General features: G+C 43.8%; 1 protein-coding gene across 2 annotated transcripts in view; it reads left to right on the forward strand.

Moving 5' to 3' along the window:
* NDRG3 (NDRG family member 3) overlaps positions 1-18,500 on the forward strand; it is a 93,024-nt gene that overhangs the window by 64,434 nt on the left and 10,090 nt on the right. For both annotated transcript variants that reach the window (XM_025399853.1, XM_025399854.1), the window contains exons 8-13: positions 446-532; positions 5,835-5,891; positions 12,121-12,224; positions 13,202-13,267; positions 13,390-13,441; positions 18,097-18,144. In XM_025399853.1, coding sequence (XP_025255638.1) covers positions 446-532; positions 5,835-5,891; positions 12,121-12,224; positions 13,202-13,267; positions 13,390-13,441; positions 18,097-18,144 — 414 coding nt within the window. The remainder of the gene's footprint in view (positions 1-445; positions 533-5,834; positions 5,892-12,120; positions 12,225-13,201; positions 13,268-13,389; positions 13,442-18,096; positions 18,145-18,500) is intronic.

Genomic DNA, 18,500 nt, shown 5'->3' on the forward strand with positions numbered 1-18,500 from the left:
TATTTTTTTCAATACCTCCTCAGTGATAGGAGAGTCTTCTGAGGATGATATAAACTGTTCAGGTGGTTTCGGGAAAAAAAAAAAAAAAATTTTAGAAGCCCCTGTTGAGAACAAAGATATATGAGTGTGGATCAGCCGCTTGTGCCAACGGCACTTTCCCAATGAGAAAGATCCACCATGAGTTGAACAACTGCATATAGATCTTTGCAAGGCAAGATAATTTGATAGTAAAATAAGTAATTTGATAGTAAAACCAGAAACTGGTTTCCAGATGCTGAGTCAGATTTCAAGAGCTATTTTTCCACATGTTCTCCTTCTTTGTAGTTTTACTTTCAAATGTGAGGCGTTAAGGCATGTAAGAAAGAATTGATCAGTCATGTTCCAACTATTTAGAAGAACTGTGGGAGTGTAGCTTTCATACTGTCGTCTTTGTCTCATCTTTCAGCTCAACCATCCAGAGCTTGTGGAAGGCCTTGTGCTCATTAATGTTGACCCTTGCGCAAAAGGCTGGATTGACTGGGCAGCTTCCAAAGTAAGTACCACATGAAGGTGTCCATCGGCTCATCTTCGCCCATCTCAAAACAGCTTACCAATTTTTCATTGAGGTATATATACAGTTAAGGGTAAAAATGTTAAGTATACAGCTTGAAGACTGTTTACATATAAAATCACCATCCAATCAAGATACTTCAGAATGTTCCCAGCTCACTAGGGGATTCCTTTGTATCTTTTCCTAATTGATACTTCTTCTCCTTCCCAGAAATTACCTGTTCTGACTGTTGCCACCAGAGATAAGTTTTATCTGTTTTTAAACAGTTTTATCTGTTAAATTGGAATTGTAGAAAATGTATTCCTTTTTTTTTTTTTTTTTTTTTTGAGACAGAGTCTAACTCTGTCGCCTAGGCTGGAGTGCAGTGGTGCGATCTCAGTTCACTGCAACCTCCACCTCCTGGTTCAAGCGATTTCTCTGCCTCATCCTCCCAAGTAGCTGGGACTACAGGTGTGCGCCACCACGCCCAGCTAATTTTTGTATTTTTAGTAGAGATGGGGTTTCACCATTTTGGCCAGGCTGGTCTCAAACTCCTGACCTCGTGATTCGCCCACCTTGGCCTCCCAAAGTGCTGGGATTACAGGCGTGAGTCACTGTGCCCGGCCGAAAATGTATTCTCTGTCTGGTTTCTTTCATTCATCACGGTGTTTGTGAAACTCATCCAAGTTGTGTGTAGCAGTAGTTCTAAATTACAATTTGGGCCAGGCGCGGTGGCTCACGCCTGTAATCCCAGCACTTTGGGAGGCTGAGGCGGGCGGATCACTTGAGGTCAGGAGTTCGAGACCAGCCTGACCAACATGGAGAAACCCCATCTCTACTAAAAATACAAAATTAGCCGGTGGTGCATGCCTGTAATCCCAGCTACTCGGGAGGCTGAGGCAGGAGAATCGCTTGAACCTGGGAGGCGGAGGTTGCAGTGAGTCAAGATCGTGCCACTGTACTCCAAGCCTGGGCAGCAGACAAGACTGTCTCACAAAAAAAAAAAAAAAGCCAGTTGTGGTGGCACACGTCTGTGGTTCCAGCTACTCGGTAAGCTGAGGTGGGAAGAATGCTTGAACCCAGCAGGTCGAGGCTGTAGTGAGCCATGATCATGCCACTGGACTCCAGCCTGGGTGACGGAGACAGACCCTGTCTCGGAAAAAAAAAGAATCTGGCTGGGCATGGTGGCTCATGCCTGTAGTAATAGCACTTTGGGAGGCCAAGGCAGGAGGATCGCTTGAGTCCAGGAGTTTAAGACCAGCCTCGTCAACAGAACAAGACTTTGTCTCTACAAAAATGTAAAAGGTGGTACGTGCTTGTAGTCCCAGCTACTCGGTAGGCTGAAGGGAAAGGATTTCTTGAACCCAGGTGTTGAAGGCTGCAGTGAGCCATGATCATGCTACTGCAGTACTGCCTGGGCAACAGAGAGAGACCTTATCTAAAAAAAAAAAAAAAGCTTTATTGATACTCAAACCATGAGATTCAATAAGTCAATATGTAGGAACTTATTTGAAAGGTAGTTAGTGATCTTTAAAAAGATTTAAAGAGGGCAGAGCGTGGTGGCTCACGTCTGTAATCCCAGCACTTTGGGAGGTCGAGGTGGGCAGATCACCTGAGGTCAGGAGTTCGAGACCAGCCTGACCAACATGGTGAAACCCCGTCTCTACTAAAAATACAAAAATTAGCCAGACGTGGTAGCACACACCTGTATTCCCAGGTACTGGGGAGGCTGAGGCAGGAGAAATCACTTGAACCCAGGAGGCAAGGTTGCAGTGAGCCAAGATTGTACCACTGCACTCCATCTAGCCTGGGTGACACAGCGAGACTCCATCTCAAAAAAACAAACAAACAAACAAAAGGATTTAAAGAGATGGATAATAATTTTTTTTTTTTAATGTAACACCTATATAGTGCTTACTGTGTACCAGGTACTATTCTTAAATGTCTTTTTTGTTTTTTGTTTTTTGTTATTTTGAGACGGAGTTTCGCTCTTGTTGCCCAGGCTGGAGTGTGCAATGGCATGATCTCAGCTCACTGTACCCTCCGTCTCCCGGGTTCAAGTGATTCTCCTGCCTCAGCCTCTTGCGTAGCCAGGATTACAGATGCATGCCACCACGCCCAGGTAATTTTTGTATTTTTAGTAGAGACGGGGTTTCACCATGTTGGTCAGGCTAGTCTCTAACTCCTGACTTCATGATCTGCCCATCTCAGCCTCCCAAAGTCCTGGGATTACAGGCGTGAGCCCCCGCGCCCAACCAAATGTTTTAGATATACTTAACCTTTTCATCCTCAGGACAATCCATTGGTACTATTACTATCCTACAGAGAAATTATTTACTTAAAATTACATTGCTAGTAAGGGGGTTGCAGACCCAGAATATCCATTAAAGCATTGTTTTAATGCTTTAAAGCATTCATTAAAGTGGGCGGATCACTTGAGGTCAGGAGTTCAAGACCAGCCTGGCCACCTGGCCACCATGGTGAAGCCCATCTCTACTAAAAATACAGAAATGTAGCCAGGTGTGCTGGTGCACACCTGTGGTCCCAGCTACTCGGGAGCTGAGGTTGGAGAGCCACTTGAACCTGGGAGGTGAAGGTTGCAGTGAGCCTGGATTGCGCCACTTCACTCCAGCCTGGGTGACAGAACCAGAGAACAAGACCCGGTCTCAAAAAAAAAAGAAAAGAAAACAAACAAATGATGTCTTTTGTATTGTTTTTTCGTAATTTTCTGTGATAAGCATATTTTTATTAAAACTGTTAAAATATTCTAGTCACCAGCAAACTGCAGTCTAAATATCCATTTCTTCCTATGTTTACATTTTTGAGAAATGAGGTATTTCTTAGCTGAAACACATTAACAGTGTTATTGCCAGATGCTGTGGAAATTCCTTCTCACAGCCTGGCTTATTTAAAATTTGTCCTGGCTGGGTGCAGTGTTTCACACTGCTAATCCCAGCACTTTGGGAGGGTGAGGCAGGAGAATTGCTTGAGCTCAGGAGTTCAAGACTACCCTGGGCAACATAGTGAGACCTTGTCTCTATAAAAAATTTAAAAATTAGCCTGGTGCGGTGGTGCACACCTGTAGTCCCAGCTACTTGGTGGCTGAGGCCAGAAGACACTTGAGCCTGGGAGGTCAAGGCTGCAGTGAGCTATGATGGCGCCACTGCACTCCAGCCTGCGTGACAGAGCAAGACCCTGTCAGTCAATCAACCAAACGTGTCCTAATTCTTACTATGTGGGTACAATTTATTTTATTTATTTTTATTTTTTTTGAGACGGAGTCTTGCTCTGTTCCCAGGCTGGAGTGCAGTGGCACAATCTCAGCTTGCTGCAACCTCCACCTCCTGGGTTCAAGTGATTCTCCTGCCTTAGCCTTCCGAGTAGCTGGGACTACAGGCGCGTGCCACCATGCCTGACTAATTTGTATATTTTTAGTAGAGACGGGCTTTCACCATGTTGGTCAGCCTGGTCTCAAACTCCTAACCTCAGGTGATCTGCTGGCCTTGGCCTCCCAAAGTGCTGGGATTACAGGTGTGAGCCACCACGCCCGGCCTGATTTTCTAGTTCATAACCTGTGCATCACTGATAACCTATACAAAGATTTCGGGACTTCTTTCTGGGACTATATGATCCTACTCCAGGCATAGCCATGTCTGTCTCCCTCATCGCCTCTTCTCCATGCCTACCCCCAATTCAGTACTTCACCCCTGATCAGCAGTACGAGTTCAGCATAAAACCAAGGAAGAAGGCTTAACAAGAATCAGCAACATAATTTGAGTTGGAAATTTTTCTGAAAATAGACTACAGTATGTGGATTTACACAGATTGCTGCATTTATTAGACTGTGAGATGCATCATTTTGAAATGGGAAAAATTAGGAGAAAAATGTTTAAAACTCAAGAACATTCTGTAAACAACTCATTTCCTCCTACTTCCTGAAATGAAGATAGCAAAAACGGGAAGAAAGAGAAAAAAATTGTTTTTGTCTCTTGGAAGTCATGGGAGTGATTGTTAGTCCTTATCAACCATTAGTCCAGTGTAAATACAGAAATACAGACAGGAATAAAATATCAAACAACCGGCCGGGCGCGGTGGCTCAAGCCTGTAATCCCAGCACTTTGGGAGGCCGAGACGGGCGGATCACGAGTTCAGGAGATCGAGACCATCCTGGCTAACACGGTGAAACCCCGTCTCTACTAAAATACAAAAAAAAAATTAGCCGGGCGAGGTGGCGGGTGCCTGTAGTCCCAGCTACTCGGGAGGCTGAGGCAGGAGAATGGCGTGAACCCGGGAGGCGGGGCTTGCAGTGAGCTGAGATCCGGCCACTGCACTCCAGCCCGGGTGACAGAGCCAGACTCCATCTCAAAAAAAAAAAAAAAAAAAAAAAATATCAAACAACCATGAGGTCTAGGTCTCAGGCTTTCAAAGAAGGAATGTTCAGTGTCTCTTCCAGTCCCCTGTTTCACAGCAGGCTTTATTATCACCCTGGAAAGGAGACAGTTTTTTCTGATTTGTTTCTCATCTCTGTGTTTCTTTGAAACCATGAAAATGTATAACAATGAATTGTGGGGTTTTTCTCTTTTTTTTGAGATGGAGTCTCACTCTGTTGCCCAGGCTGGAGTGCAGTGGCACAATCTCGGCTCACTGCAAGCTCCGCCTCCCGGATTCACGCCGTTCTCCTGCTTCAGCCTCCAAAGTAGCTGAAACTACAGGCACCTGCCACCACGCCCAGCTAACTTTTTTGTATTTTTAGTAGAGATGGGGTTTCACCATGTTAGCCAGGATGGTCTCGATCTCCTGACCATGGTCCGCCCATCTTAGCCTCCCAAAGTGCTGGGATTACAGGTGTGAGACACCGTGCCCAGCCAAGGGTTTTTCATTTGGTTTTTTTTTTTTTTTTTTTTTTTTTTGAGACGGAGTCTCGCTCTGTCGCCCAGGCTGGAGTGCAGTGGCGCAATCTCGGCTCACTGCAAGCTCCACCTTCCGGGTTCACGCCATTCTCCCACCTCAGCCTCCGAGTAGCTGGGACTACAGGCGCCCGCCACCACGCCCGGCTAGTTTTTTGTATTTTTAGTAGAGACGGGGTTTCACCATGTTAGCCAGGATGGTCTCGATCTCCTGACCTCGTGATCCACCCGCCTCGGCCTCCCAAAGTGCTGGGATTACAGGCTTGAGCCACCGCGCCCGGCCTTCATTTGTTTTTTAAGAGATAACATATATAATAAAGTGCATTCATTTTAATTGGGTAGCTTGATAAATTTTTGCATATGCTTACATTCTTAACACAGAGTTTTTATCTTTTCAGCTCTCTGGCCTGACAACCAATGTTGTGGACATTATTTTGGCTCATCACTTTGGGCCGGTAAGTACCTGTTCCACCCAGAAGAGCTGTGTTTATTGGTTTGCATGCAAATTCTTATTTTACCTCAGGAAAGAAGGGTTACCTTAGAATTTACCTGACCCTAGTAAATAACAGTTCCAATGTAGTCTGAAAGGCATGTGGCCCTGCAAAGGTGAATCTTTAACTCATTGCCACATGACTGTTGACATGTGGAGCTATGAGAGAAGATAGCATCTCCTGCTACCTGCTCCTGTAAGTAGCATGCCATCTGTTAATGTTTGACATCACATGCCTCCCCAGACATCTTTAGAGCCATTAGGAGGTCTGGGAAAGGCTTCACAGAAATAGAAATTTCAGGGGGGAAAACTGTGAAATAATAGTGCTGAAAGAAGCTTAGAGATTATCTTGTTCAAGCCCTGTGTTTTTCAACTGGTGAGGAAACCGAAGTCTTCACAGAAAGTGGCAGTTATCGTGTACATAAGTGCTGGGTAGGGGAGGGAGCTTAACTGGTAGGTGAGAGGGACCCTTCAAAGGGAAAAGTGAGTTGGGTGACTGACAAAGGAGTGATGGAGTAAATGAGCAGTGAGGTCAGAGAGCTGTGAGGTGTCTGGAATGAGGAGACGAGCGTGGGTGCTCAATTGTAATCTGCTTAATTTAAAATACTATCTGAAGGAAAATGGCAGATGGGAAGAAAACTGCTAGTTTTTTTCCTTTCTGAGTACTGATTATTTATAAGTACTTTAGATGTGCAAACCAAGTTGCTTTTTACATGGTTCTATTAGTCTGATTTTAAGATAGGGAAACCAAAGACCAGAGAGGCCACATAACTTGCCACCACTGTCCAGATGGTAAGTGTGGAGCTGACATTTGAATCCAGGTCAGGCTAAGTCTGAAGTCCATAGTCTTTTATTTCATCATATTTTTATCAAAGTTACAAATTCACATATATTTTAGAGTAGAGAAGTTCTACAGGGCTTATTACAAAGAATCTGTCACCTACCCCATATTCTGCTTTTTAGTGGCAACGACTTTAATTCTTCCAGCTGACTCCTTTGGGCTTTGCCTCCATCTTGCCCTCTCTTTAATTGAGGTAATTCTTATACATAGTGTAATGCACACATCCTAAGTGCATCTCAGTGACCATTTACTGATGTATAGTTTCTTGTAACTACCACCCAGAACACAAATAAAACATTTTCATCACCCCACAAAGGTTTACTCATTATCCTTTCCCACTCAATAATTCCCCACCCCAAACAACGTTTTCACTATTCTGTTACCTCCATAGATTAATTTTGACTGTTCTTAAACTTCGTATAAATGGAATAACAGAGTGTTTACTTCTCTGAGTCTAGCTTATTTTGCTCAACATACTATCTTGAGATTCATCCATGTCATTCCATGTGTCAGTAGTTCATTCTTTTTTATTACTGTGTAGCAGCAGTTCATTGTATTAATATACTACAAATTAGGGGTCGGGCGCAGTGGCTCCACATCTGTAATCCAACACTTTGGGAGGCCGAGGTGGGCAGATCACTTGAGGTCAGGTGTTTGAGACCAGCCTGGCCAACATGGTGAAACTCTGTCTCTACTAAAAATACAAAAATTAGCAGGGCGTGGTGGCGTATGCCTATAGTGCCAGCTACCTGGGAGGCTGAGGCAGGTGCCCCATAGTGGGACCCTGTCTTTATAAAAATTCAAAAATTGGCTGGGTGCCATGGCTCACACCTCTAATCCCAGCATTTTGGGAGGCCAAGGCAGGTGGATCACCTGAGGTCAGGAGTTTGAGTTCAGCCTGACCAACATGGAGAAACCCTGCCTCTACTAAAAATACAAAATTAGGCTGGGCACGGTGGCTCACACCTGTAATCCCAGCACTTTGGGAGGCCCAGGCAGGTGGATCACAAGGTCAGGAGTTCAAGACCAGCCTGGCCAACATGGTGAAACCCTACCTCTACTAAAAATACAAAAAAATTAGCCAGCTGTGGTGGCACACGCCTGTAGTACCAGCTACTCGGAAGGCTGAGGCAGGAGAATTGCTTGAACCCAGGAGGCAGAGGTTGCAGTGAGCCGAGATTGCACCACTACACCCCAGCTCTGGGCGACAGAGCAAGACTCCATCTCGGGAAAAACAAACAAACAAACAAAAAATTAGCCCGGTGTGGTGGTACATGCCTGTAATCCCAGCTACTCAGGAGGCTGAGGCAGGAGAATTGCTTGAACCCAGGAGGCGAAGGTTGCATTGAGCCAAGATCGTGCCATTGCACTCCAGCCTGGGCAACAAGAGCAAAACTCTGTCTCAAAAAAAAAATTTTTTTCAAAAATCAGCCGGGCTTAGTAGCCTGTGGTCCCAGCTACTTGGGAGGCTGTGATGGGAGGATCACTTGAGGCCAGAGTTCGAGACCGGCCTGGGCAACATAGCAAAAAGAAATGCCACTTCATATAGGCCTCTGAGGGGAAAGCTAAGGCCAGTATTTAATAATTTCCAGGCCGGGCGTGGTGGCTCAAGCCTGTAATCCCAGCACTTTGGGAGGCCGAGACGGGCGGATCACGAGGTCAGGAGATCGAGACCATCCTGGCTAACGCGGTGAAACCCCGTCTCTACTAAAAATACAAAAAACTAGCCGGGCGAGGTGGCGGCGCCTGTAGTCCCAGCTACTCGGGAGGCTGAGGCAGGAGAATGGCGTGAACCCGGGAGGCGGAGCTTGCAGTGAGCTGAGATCCGGCCACTGCACTACAGGCTGGGTGACAGAGCGAGACTCCGTCTCAAAAAATAATAATAATAATAATTTCCAAAAAGCAAGAACATCCTCACTATATATAGAGAGTTTTATATATATATATATAGAGAGAGAGAGAGAAATATATATATAATATATATTTTTTTAATTTAAAACATATATGTAAATTAAACATATATATGTTTAATTTAAAACATATGAGGTCACAGTGGATTTTCATAAGTCTTATTTTCGTAAGACTGAAGAGTTCATTAAAATTTAAGCATCCAGGCTGGTCTGAAGGTAGGGAATTATCTGAATTGATTGTTCACAGTTAGTTACAGATTGAATTCCCTGTTCTACTCTTTCCCCTTTCTCACTACTGCTCTTGACCAGTCAAAAAGATAATAAAAATTAAAAATAAATTTTATTTTATTTTATTTTATTTATTTTTTTTGAGACGGAGTCATGCTCTGTCGCCCGGGCTGGAATGCAGTGGCCGGATCTCAGCTCACTGCAAGCTCCGCCTCCCAGGTTTACACCGTTCTCCTGCCTCAGCCTCCCGTGTAGCTGGGACTACAGGCGCCCGCCACCTCGCCCAGCTAGTTTTTTGTATTTTTTAGTAGAGACAGGGTTTCACCGTGTTAGCCAGAATGGTCTCGATCTCCTGACCTCGTGATCCGCCCGTCTCGGCCTCCCAAAGTGCTGGGATTACAGGCTTGAGCCACCGCGCCCGGCCTAAAAATAAATTTTAAAACATGTAAGCAAGTTAATGCTTGTATTACTTTGAAATGGAAACAAACATGGTTTTTAAACATGAATAATGTTCAATTCACCAATTAGAGAAATAAATTAAAAATACGTTTGTACTAGCAAGGATGTGGGAAGACAGGTAGTGTAAATAAATGAGATAGCTCTATATATCCGGATAAGGAATGATCTTTACCATACTTTACAAGGGAAAGCAAGTGTAGAACAATGTCTAGAGGACTATAATTTGTGTTTTTAAAAACATGGGAGTCTGTTTGTTTGTTTGTTGAGACAGGGTCTTGCTCTGTTGTCCGGGCTGGAGTGCAGTGGTGCCATCTTAGTTTGCTACAGCCTCGACCTCCTAGGCTCAAGCCATCCTTCTCCTTCAGCCTCCTGAGTAGCTAGTATTACAGGCATGTACCACCACACTAAGCTAGTTTTAAAATTTTTTGTAGAGATGGGGGTCTCGCTACGTTAACCCACGCTGGTCTCAAACTCCTGGCCTCAAGAGATCCTCCTGCCTCAGCCTCCTAAAGTGCTGGGATTACAGGCATGAGCCACCACACCTGGCCTATCATTTGGTATTAACTTTTCTTATAATATCTTTAGAATGAGACTGGGGCTCTCACAAAGTTCTCTAGTAGTGATTCACATACCCTTCAGTTTCAGGTAGACTCTTGTCAGTTTCCAACTGTATTCTGGGTTCATTTCATCCACATGGTTGTGAAAATGTGAAGAAAGTTTTTCCATATCTCTATTTCTCTAACAAGGCTTGGTCACTGGTGAACTTTACACATTGCCCTGGATTAACAGATTTCTTAATTATCCCTGATATTATTTCTTTCCTCCAATGCAAGAATTTTCCTTTCTGCTTAAAACTGGTTAATGATGGCCGGGCGCGGTGGCTCAAGCCTGTAATCCCAGCACTTTGGGAGGCCGAGACGGGCGGATCACGAGGTCAGGAGATCGAGACCATCCTGGCTAACACGGTGAAACCCCGTCTCTACTAAAAAATAAAAATAAAAAATTAGCCGGGCGAGGTGGCAGGCGCCTGTAGTCCCAGCTGCTCGGGAGGCTGAGGCAGGAGAATGGCGGGAACCCGGGAGGCGGAGCTTGCAGTGAGCTGAGATCCGGCCACTGCACTCCAGCCCGGGCGACAGAGCGAGACTCCGTCTCAAAAAAAAAAAAAAAAAAAAAAAAAAAAAAACTGCTTAATGATGTATGTGTGTATGCACACACGTATTTACATGTATGTTTATGTACTCAAGAATCTGGCAACTAGCTCTGATGACATCTGAGAAGGCCAGCAACAGAGTGACCATTAAACAGTGGGTGGTGGAGAGGGAGACTTTTCACTGTATAGACCATTTTGTTTCTCTCGTATTTTATACCTTCAAAAGTATTGGTAATAAGATTAAAATAAGTGAGCCAGGCACAGTTGAGTGTGCCTGTTGTCTCAGCTCCCCAGGAGGCTGAAGCAGGAGGATCACTTGAGCCCAGGAGTTCCAAGCTGCAGTACCTTATGATAGTGCCTGTGAATCGCCACTGCACTCCAGCCTGAGCAGCATAGTGAGTCCCCATCTCTGAAATAAAATTTAAAAGATTAAAATAAATAATGAATTACTAAATCAATAAAGTGTCATAAACGCAATGGAATATATAATTATACAGTGTGTAATATTAAATGGTGGTACATATAGATAGGTAATACGCTGATTATATCATTGAAGATATAGATAAGTTAATTGCACAGATTTATGGTTATTAGAAGAAATGCAGCCAGGTGCAGCAGATCACTTGAGGTCAAGAGTTCAAGACCAGTGTGGCCAACATGGTGAGACCCTGTCTCTACTAAAAATACAAAAAAATTAGCTGAGCATGGTGGTGCATGACCCTCATCCCAGCTACTCAGGAGGCTGAGGCAGGAGAATCGCTGGAACCCGGGAAGTGGAGGTTGCAGTGAGCTGAGACTGCACCATTGCTCAGCCTGGGTAACTGAGCAAGACTCTGTCTCATAAAAAAAGAAAAGAAATGTTACGCCGGGCGCGGTGGCTCAAGCCTGTAATCCCAGCACTTTGGGAGGCCGAGACGGGCGGATCACGAGGTCAGGAGATCGAGACCATCCTGGCTAACACGGTGAAACCCCGTCTCTACTAAAAAATACAAAAAACTAGCCGGGCGTGGTGGCGGGCGCCTGTAGTCCCAACTACTCGGGAGGCTGAGGCAGGAGAATGGCGTGAACCTGGGAGGCGGAGCTTGCAGTGAGCTGAGATCCGGCCACTGCACTCCAGCCTGGGCGGCAGAGCGAGACTCTGTCTCAAAAAAAAAAAAAAAAAAAAAAAAGAAATGTTACGCTCCATTTGTTTTACACTTTGTGGTTTATATGTTTCTATAACTTTTCTTACTTAATCTTTAAAACAGCCTTGTCAGATAGCTGGTTATTGTCTTCATTTTATAGTATCTCCGTTTTTGTGAAGAATGGCAGAACATTAAAAAAACACACAAAGAAATCAGGGTTCAGAGTGATGAGGTGACCTAAGTTCCACAACTAGTACTTGAATCCTTTGCTGCCCTCATCTGACACAGAATATGGCACTGAACCAGTCTGATGCAAATCATCAGCCATTCAGCCTACGAGCACATCAGTAGTCCCCAGGCTCTGCCCCAGTTCCCATCATGAGCTGCACGATTTGACTCGTGGTAATGAAAATGCAAACCAAACAAGATGGACTTATTCTGGAGCTCAAAAGCTTGCCCATGTCTTCTTTAAATTGTTCTAGGAAGAGTTACAGGCCAACCTGGACCTGATCCAAACCTACAGAATGCATATTGCCCAAGACATCAACCAAGACAACCTGCAGCTCTTCTTGAATTCCTACAATGGGTATAGTTTTTTCCCATTTCTTCACTTAAATGTAAACAGCTCTAAAAAGAGGAGGGCGGGAGAAGGAGAGAGGACTGTATCTAATATTGGGACGAGCTTCTCTGAGGTGAAAATGTGAGCCCTTTCTGGCTTTCTAGAAACATGGACAAAGATTGAGGAAATGGATCAGCTGTAACTTAACCAAAGTTATACAGCCAGTAAGGAGTGAAGCCAGATTTTGAACCTTGTCTCTCTAGCTCTTTCCTCTATATAACAGAGCCTCCCTATTTTTAGTTGAAATCAGAAAGATTAAGCCCTGTGCTAAACTCAGTTACGAGGAAAACACCCCTCCCTCCTCCTCAAAGTGTAAGTCATTCTCTTAAGGAATTTATTCCTGTAAATTAAACACTTAGGGCCGGGCGCGGTGGCTCACGCCTATAATCCCAGCACTTTGGGAGGCCGAGGCAGGCGGATCTCAAGGTCAGGAGTTCAAGACCAGCCTGGCCAACATAGTGAAACCCCATCTCTACAAAAATACAAAAATTAGCCAGGCATAGTGGTGGGCGCCTGTAGTCTCACCTACTTGGGAGGCTGAGGCAGGAGAGTCACTTGAACCCGGGAGGCGGAGATTGCAGTGAGCTGAGATCGCGCCACTGCACTCCAGCCTAGGTGACAGACTGAGACTCTGTCTCAAAAAAATTAATTAATTAAACACTTAGGACTTGAGAGTTTCAGTGGGGTTGCTGTTGAGTGTTGAGGCTGTCTCCTTGTAGCATCCCAAAGAGTCCTTCAGGGTTAAGCCAGGAGCCTCCTTCCTGCTCCGTACCAGATGCCACTGAAGTGGCGACTCAAGAACCAAGTCACAGGCCTCTTCCCTTCTCAGGTGTGAAGAAAAGATAGTTTCACCTTCCTTGATAAATTTTGGTGTTTATGACCAGAAAACCTGAGTTGCTATGACTTTACCCAAAAAGGGCATTGCTTCTGCTTTGTTTTTCTAGACGCAGAGACCTGGAGATCGAAAGACCCATACTGGGCCAAAATGATAACAAATCAAAAACATTAAAGTAAGTTCTTCAGTTTCCTCAGCTGACTTGCCAAATATCTTTGCCTTTCATAGACTAATTTGGTGTTCAGTGGAATTTATGTGTCTATTTGCTGAGTGATACCTCTTACTTTGCCTACCTAGGTGTTCTACTTTACTGGTGGTAGGGGACAATTCGCCTGCAGTTGAGGCTGTGGTAAGTATGTCCTCATGCTGTGAAGATGAATGAGATCAAAATGTAATAAGATGTATAGGCCGGGTGCAGTGGCTCACGCCTGTATCCCCAACACTTTGGGAGGCTGAGGCAGGAAGATCACTTGAGCCCAAGAGTTTGAGATTAGCCTGGGCAACACAGTGGGACCCTAACTCTACAATTTTTTTAAAAAAATTAGCTGGCGTGGCTGGGCGCGGTGGCTCACGCCTCTGATCCCAGCACTTTGGGAGGCCAAGGTGGGCGGATCATGAGGTCAGGAGATCGAGACCACCCTGGTTAACACGGTGAAACCCCATCTCTACTAAAAATACAAAAAATTAGCCGGGCATGGTGGCGGGCACCTATAGTCCCAGCTACTCGGGAGGCTAAGGCAGGAGAATGGTGTGAACCTAGGAGGCAGAGCTTGCAGTGAGCCAAGATCGTGCCACTGCACTCCAGCCTGGGCAACAGAGCGAGACTCCATCTCAAAAAATAAAAAAAAAAATTAGCTGGCATGGTGACAGCCTGTAGTCCCAGCCACTCTGGAGGCTGAGGTAGGAGGTTTGCTTGAGCTCAGGAGGTCAAGGCTGCAGTGAGCCATGATTGCGCCACTGCACTCCAGCCTGGGTGACAGAGTGAGACCCTGTCTCAAAAAAAAAGTATGTAGCACACTGCTGACACACTAGAAACAGTCGGTAAATACTAGTTTTCGTTCTTTCTGATTGCACATATCAGGGTTTGCTCTTTGTCATACATTTTGGAAAATTAATTCATCATTAGATTTCCTTAGATGGGATCAGTTTTTTTCTTGATTGCTTTGTGTTGTGTAGTTCACTTTGTGGCAAGTAGTACAACTAAACACCGTTTACTTATTGTCAGATTTCTGACAGCCTCAGCCTTTAATCTGGAATAGATTACCACCATAAATCCAGCAGGCTGGAAGGCCACCTCTGCCTCCTTCTGAAGGACATAGCACATGGATAAAAATGATATATGCTCATTGTAGAAAATATGAAAAAAATTTAAAAATAGAAGGATGAGGGGAAAATCATGATCCTATTACCTAAAGACAGAGTATTATTTTTTGCCTTACGTAGACCTGATTATATTAAATATACAAGATTTGGGGGCCTGACTTAACACTATTGATAGCATTTTTCCATTACAGAATCAGTATGTCTGTAGGTTTACCATTATTTAACTTTGTTCTCATGTTGATTAATTCCAATTTTGCACTATTAATGTTACTGTTGGCCAGGTGTGGTGGCTCACGCCTATAGTCCCAGCACTTTGGGAGGCCGAGGTGGGTGGATCACCTGAGGTCAGGAGTTCAAGACCAGCCTGGGCAACATGGTGAAACCCCGTCTCTACTAAAAATACAAAAAATTAGCTGGGTGTGGTGGCATGCCCCTGTATTCCCAGCTACTTGGGAGGCTGAGACAGGAGAATCGCTCAAACCTGGGAGTCAGAGGCTGCAGTGAGCCAAGATCGCACCACTGCACTCCAGCCTGGGTGAGACAGAGAGACACTCTGTCTCAAAAAAATAAATAAAAATAAAAATAATGATACTGTTGGACATCCTTAGAAAATCTTTGAATCTTTTATTATTTCCTTGGGATGGATTTCCAGAAGTGGGATTAATGTGTCCAAAATTATAAATCTTTACAAAGTCTTTCATACATTTTGCCAGGTTCCTTTCCAGAAAGAATATACCAGTATATTGCCACCAGCACTGTATAAGCATGCCTGTTTCACTGCACACTGTCTAGCATCGAATCTTTTTTTTATTAGTAGTTAATTCGATAGGTTAAAAATAGTATCTCACTGTTTTAATTTGCATTTATTTGATTACAAATGAAGTTGATAGTTTTTCATATGTCTTATTATGTGTTTCCTACAGCATATATAACTTAACTAAATATCTCTGTGAAATTACTTGATTTCTTTGCCCTAAATAGAGCAAAACATTATGGAGTAAAGCTTTTTGGAAAGGAAGTCTAACAAATAATCAGAGGTGTAGACATAGTTGAGAAGGTTTGTAGAGTGGGGAAATGTTTGTAGGGTGAGAACATGCAGATGTGAAAGGATACATTCGCATCTCCCTGAACTGTCCTATAAAACACTCCGTGTCTGGTGTGAAATACATGGCATGACTTCCCATAGAGGCCAATAACGCTCAGTTCCCCTTCCTCAAAAAACATTCCCCAGAGGTAAAAAGGTTATAGAGGTGACCCCAATTTATCAAGAAGGAACTTTATAAAGGTCACTGTTTGCTGGCTAAAAAGGTGGAGATACATGCTTCTAAACTATCAAAAACATTTTAAAATGAACATATATACTTAATACAGGAAAATATTTTTAGAAAATATCCTTAATCAGAATTTCCTTACAATGCTAAATATTTCTGTTCATCTTGTATCTACTTATTTGCCTTTTTAAAATTGTGTGGACTTAAAGCAACCTCTGCAGTTATTTTTCAAGACTATATTAATTTGGCCATATAGATAAGGGCTCTTCCTCTTTCTGATTTCCACACCTTCAGTGTTTATGAGAATTCTGCAGCCCTGTCTATACCACAAGTAGATGCTCTTTCATACGCAGTCAAACCTAGTTCCTCTGCCAGAGCATTTTATCCCACAAGTGTGTAGGGATTAAGAGGAATATCCATGCATTGAAGAGCAAAAAGAAACTCTACAAATTCTAGTCATTGTCAGTAACTATTCTTGCTTACTTATTCATTCAACATCATATTTTGAGCATCTCCTATTTACTTTGCTATGAAGAACATGAAAATGAGTAAGACTGAGTGCATTCAGGCAGCCGGGGAGAGAGTAGATGTCAAAAAACAGTGGTTGTGGCTCATGCCTGTAATCCCAGCACTTTGGGAGGCCGAGATGGGCAGATCACCTGAGGTCAGGAGTTCAAGACCAGCCTGGCCAACATGGCAAAACCCTGTCTCTACTAAAAATACAAAAACGAGCTGGGCGTGATGGCACACACCTGTAATCCCAGCTCCTTGGTGGGAGAATTGCTTGAACCCAGGAGGCGGAGGTTTCAGGGAGCTGAGATCGTGCCACTGCACCCCAGCCTGGGTGAGAGAACAAGACTCCATCTCAAAGAAAACAAAACAAAACAACAACAACAACAACAAAAACCCACAGTGATTGTGGTTGGTCTACTAGGTATCAAGACTTCTTATATAATGTAGAAATTGCAAAGTAGTGAACCAAGGAAAGCATGATTGATTATATTAAATCCAGATTTGAGAGTTCATTCTTCCAGAAAATATTTATAGTCTATCTACTATATTCTAAGCACTGTACCTAGCAGTTAGGGATCCAGTTTTTAAATTCTACGTTTTAGAGTTAATGCACATTCTGTAGTGAACGGGTACATTCATTTGTCACTGTCTGCATTGTCCTTTGTATAGAGCAAATCAAAACTCCGATTTGGTGATCCTGACTTTTATATATTCCCTGATTTTAGAAAAGTTTTGTATACCCCCCAGCCGCAATCCCCAGAGTAAAAGTTCATCTGGATTACTGGGTCTTGCTTAGGTAATTTTAACCACTGCTTGCTGCTACTGCAGTCTATCATGTAGGCCACTGCTCTCCTAAAACAACTCAAATCCTGTCACTTCAGACACCTTCTGTGGCATCCTGCCTTCCACAGTCAGCTCCAGCCTGTGCCCCAGCCTCACCTTCAGTCTACCTCACCTCACACTTGCCTTGGTAGCTGTTCCGTTCCCACCCCTGGGGCTTTGCTTATGCTTTCGCCTTAATTCTGGAAGCCCTCAAGCACTCACCCTTTCCCTTTATCTACCTGTAGAAATCCCACTTCTTTCTGTGTTCACTCAGCTCAGTTGCGAAGCATTTGCAGTGGTTTCATTTTGCTTTGTATTACATATTTCACCCTGCTGGATCCAGATTCTAAGCACAGGTTTTACATGTATGTTCTTAGCAAACATATAAACGGAGAGATCCAGTTGATCAAAATAGCTGTAAAACAATGCGGAACCAAGAGATTGTCTCCCCAGAACATTTTCTTTGAGATCTCTGCCTTCATGAACACAAGGGTGCAGGATATCAGACATGTGAATACACAGGGCCACGATTCTTAATTAAATGACTCCATGAGAGAAAAATGAGAAGAGTTCAACTTTGGACTGGATAGCCAAAGACCTTGAGATAGAAAAGAGTGAGGATATAAAGAATGGCAAACCCACTAAGGAAAGAGGTGAAAAGTGAGGCAAGGGAGGTGCCCAGGGCTTAGCCATTAGAACCAGTTGTGCTCAGAAGCCATTAAAGAGATTCCAGCAGGAGAGGACCCACGGTCCAGTCCATTTTTCAAAGAAGTAAGGTAACCTACTTTCATGTTATATAGCTAGTCAGTAGGAAGACTTAGATTCAGCTTATAGTTTTTTAAAGACACATAACTGATTCAGAAAATTAGATAAGTTAAATTTTTAGATCTGCTCAGAAATATCAAAGTATATCATATAAATATATCTCCCATTATGTATTTTGGTAATCTCTTTGGCTGGTTCAGCCTTCTGCAAACTGAGCTGTTGATCTTGCAAGATCATTCTCATGCCGAGCTATTTCATTTTTTTTCCTAGCAACTCATAAAATTATTTTCTCCTTTTTTTTAAATTTTAGGTCGAATGCAATTCCCGCCTGAACCCTGTAAATACAACTTTGCTAAAGGTAATGTGTCTTCTTCCCTCACTTCCAACCCTTATATATGCTTCAGATTAATCATTGGAATAATTGCCCAGAAAGAAGCAAAGCTTCTCTCTCTTTGGTTATCTCATTCTCTTCTTTTTTTTTTTTGAGACAGACTCTTGCTCTGTCACCCAGGCTGAAGTGCAGTGGCTCGATCTCGGCTCACTGCAACCTCCACCTCCCGGGTTCAAGCGAATCTCCTGTATCAGCCTCCTGAGTAGCTGGGAATACAGGCGCCCACCACCACCCCCAGCTAATTTTTCGTATTTTCAGTAGAGACGAGGTTTCACCATGTTAGCCAGGATGGTCTCAGTCTCCTGACCTTGTGATCCATCCAC

The sequence above is a fragment of the Theropithecus gelada genome, chromosome 10 (assembly GCF_003255815.1).
Source record: "Theropithecus gelada isolate Dixy chromosome 10, Tgel_1.0, whole genome shotgun sequence".
NCBI classification, from domain to species: domain Eukaryota; kingdom Metazoa; phylum Chordata; class Mammalia; order Primates; family Cercopithecidae; genus Theropithecus; species Theropithecus gelada.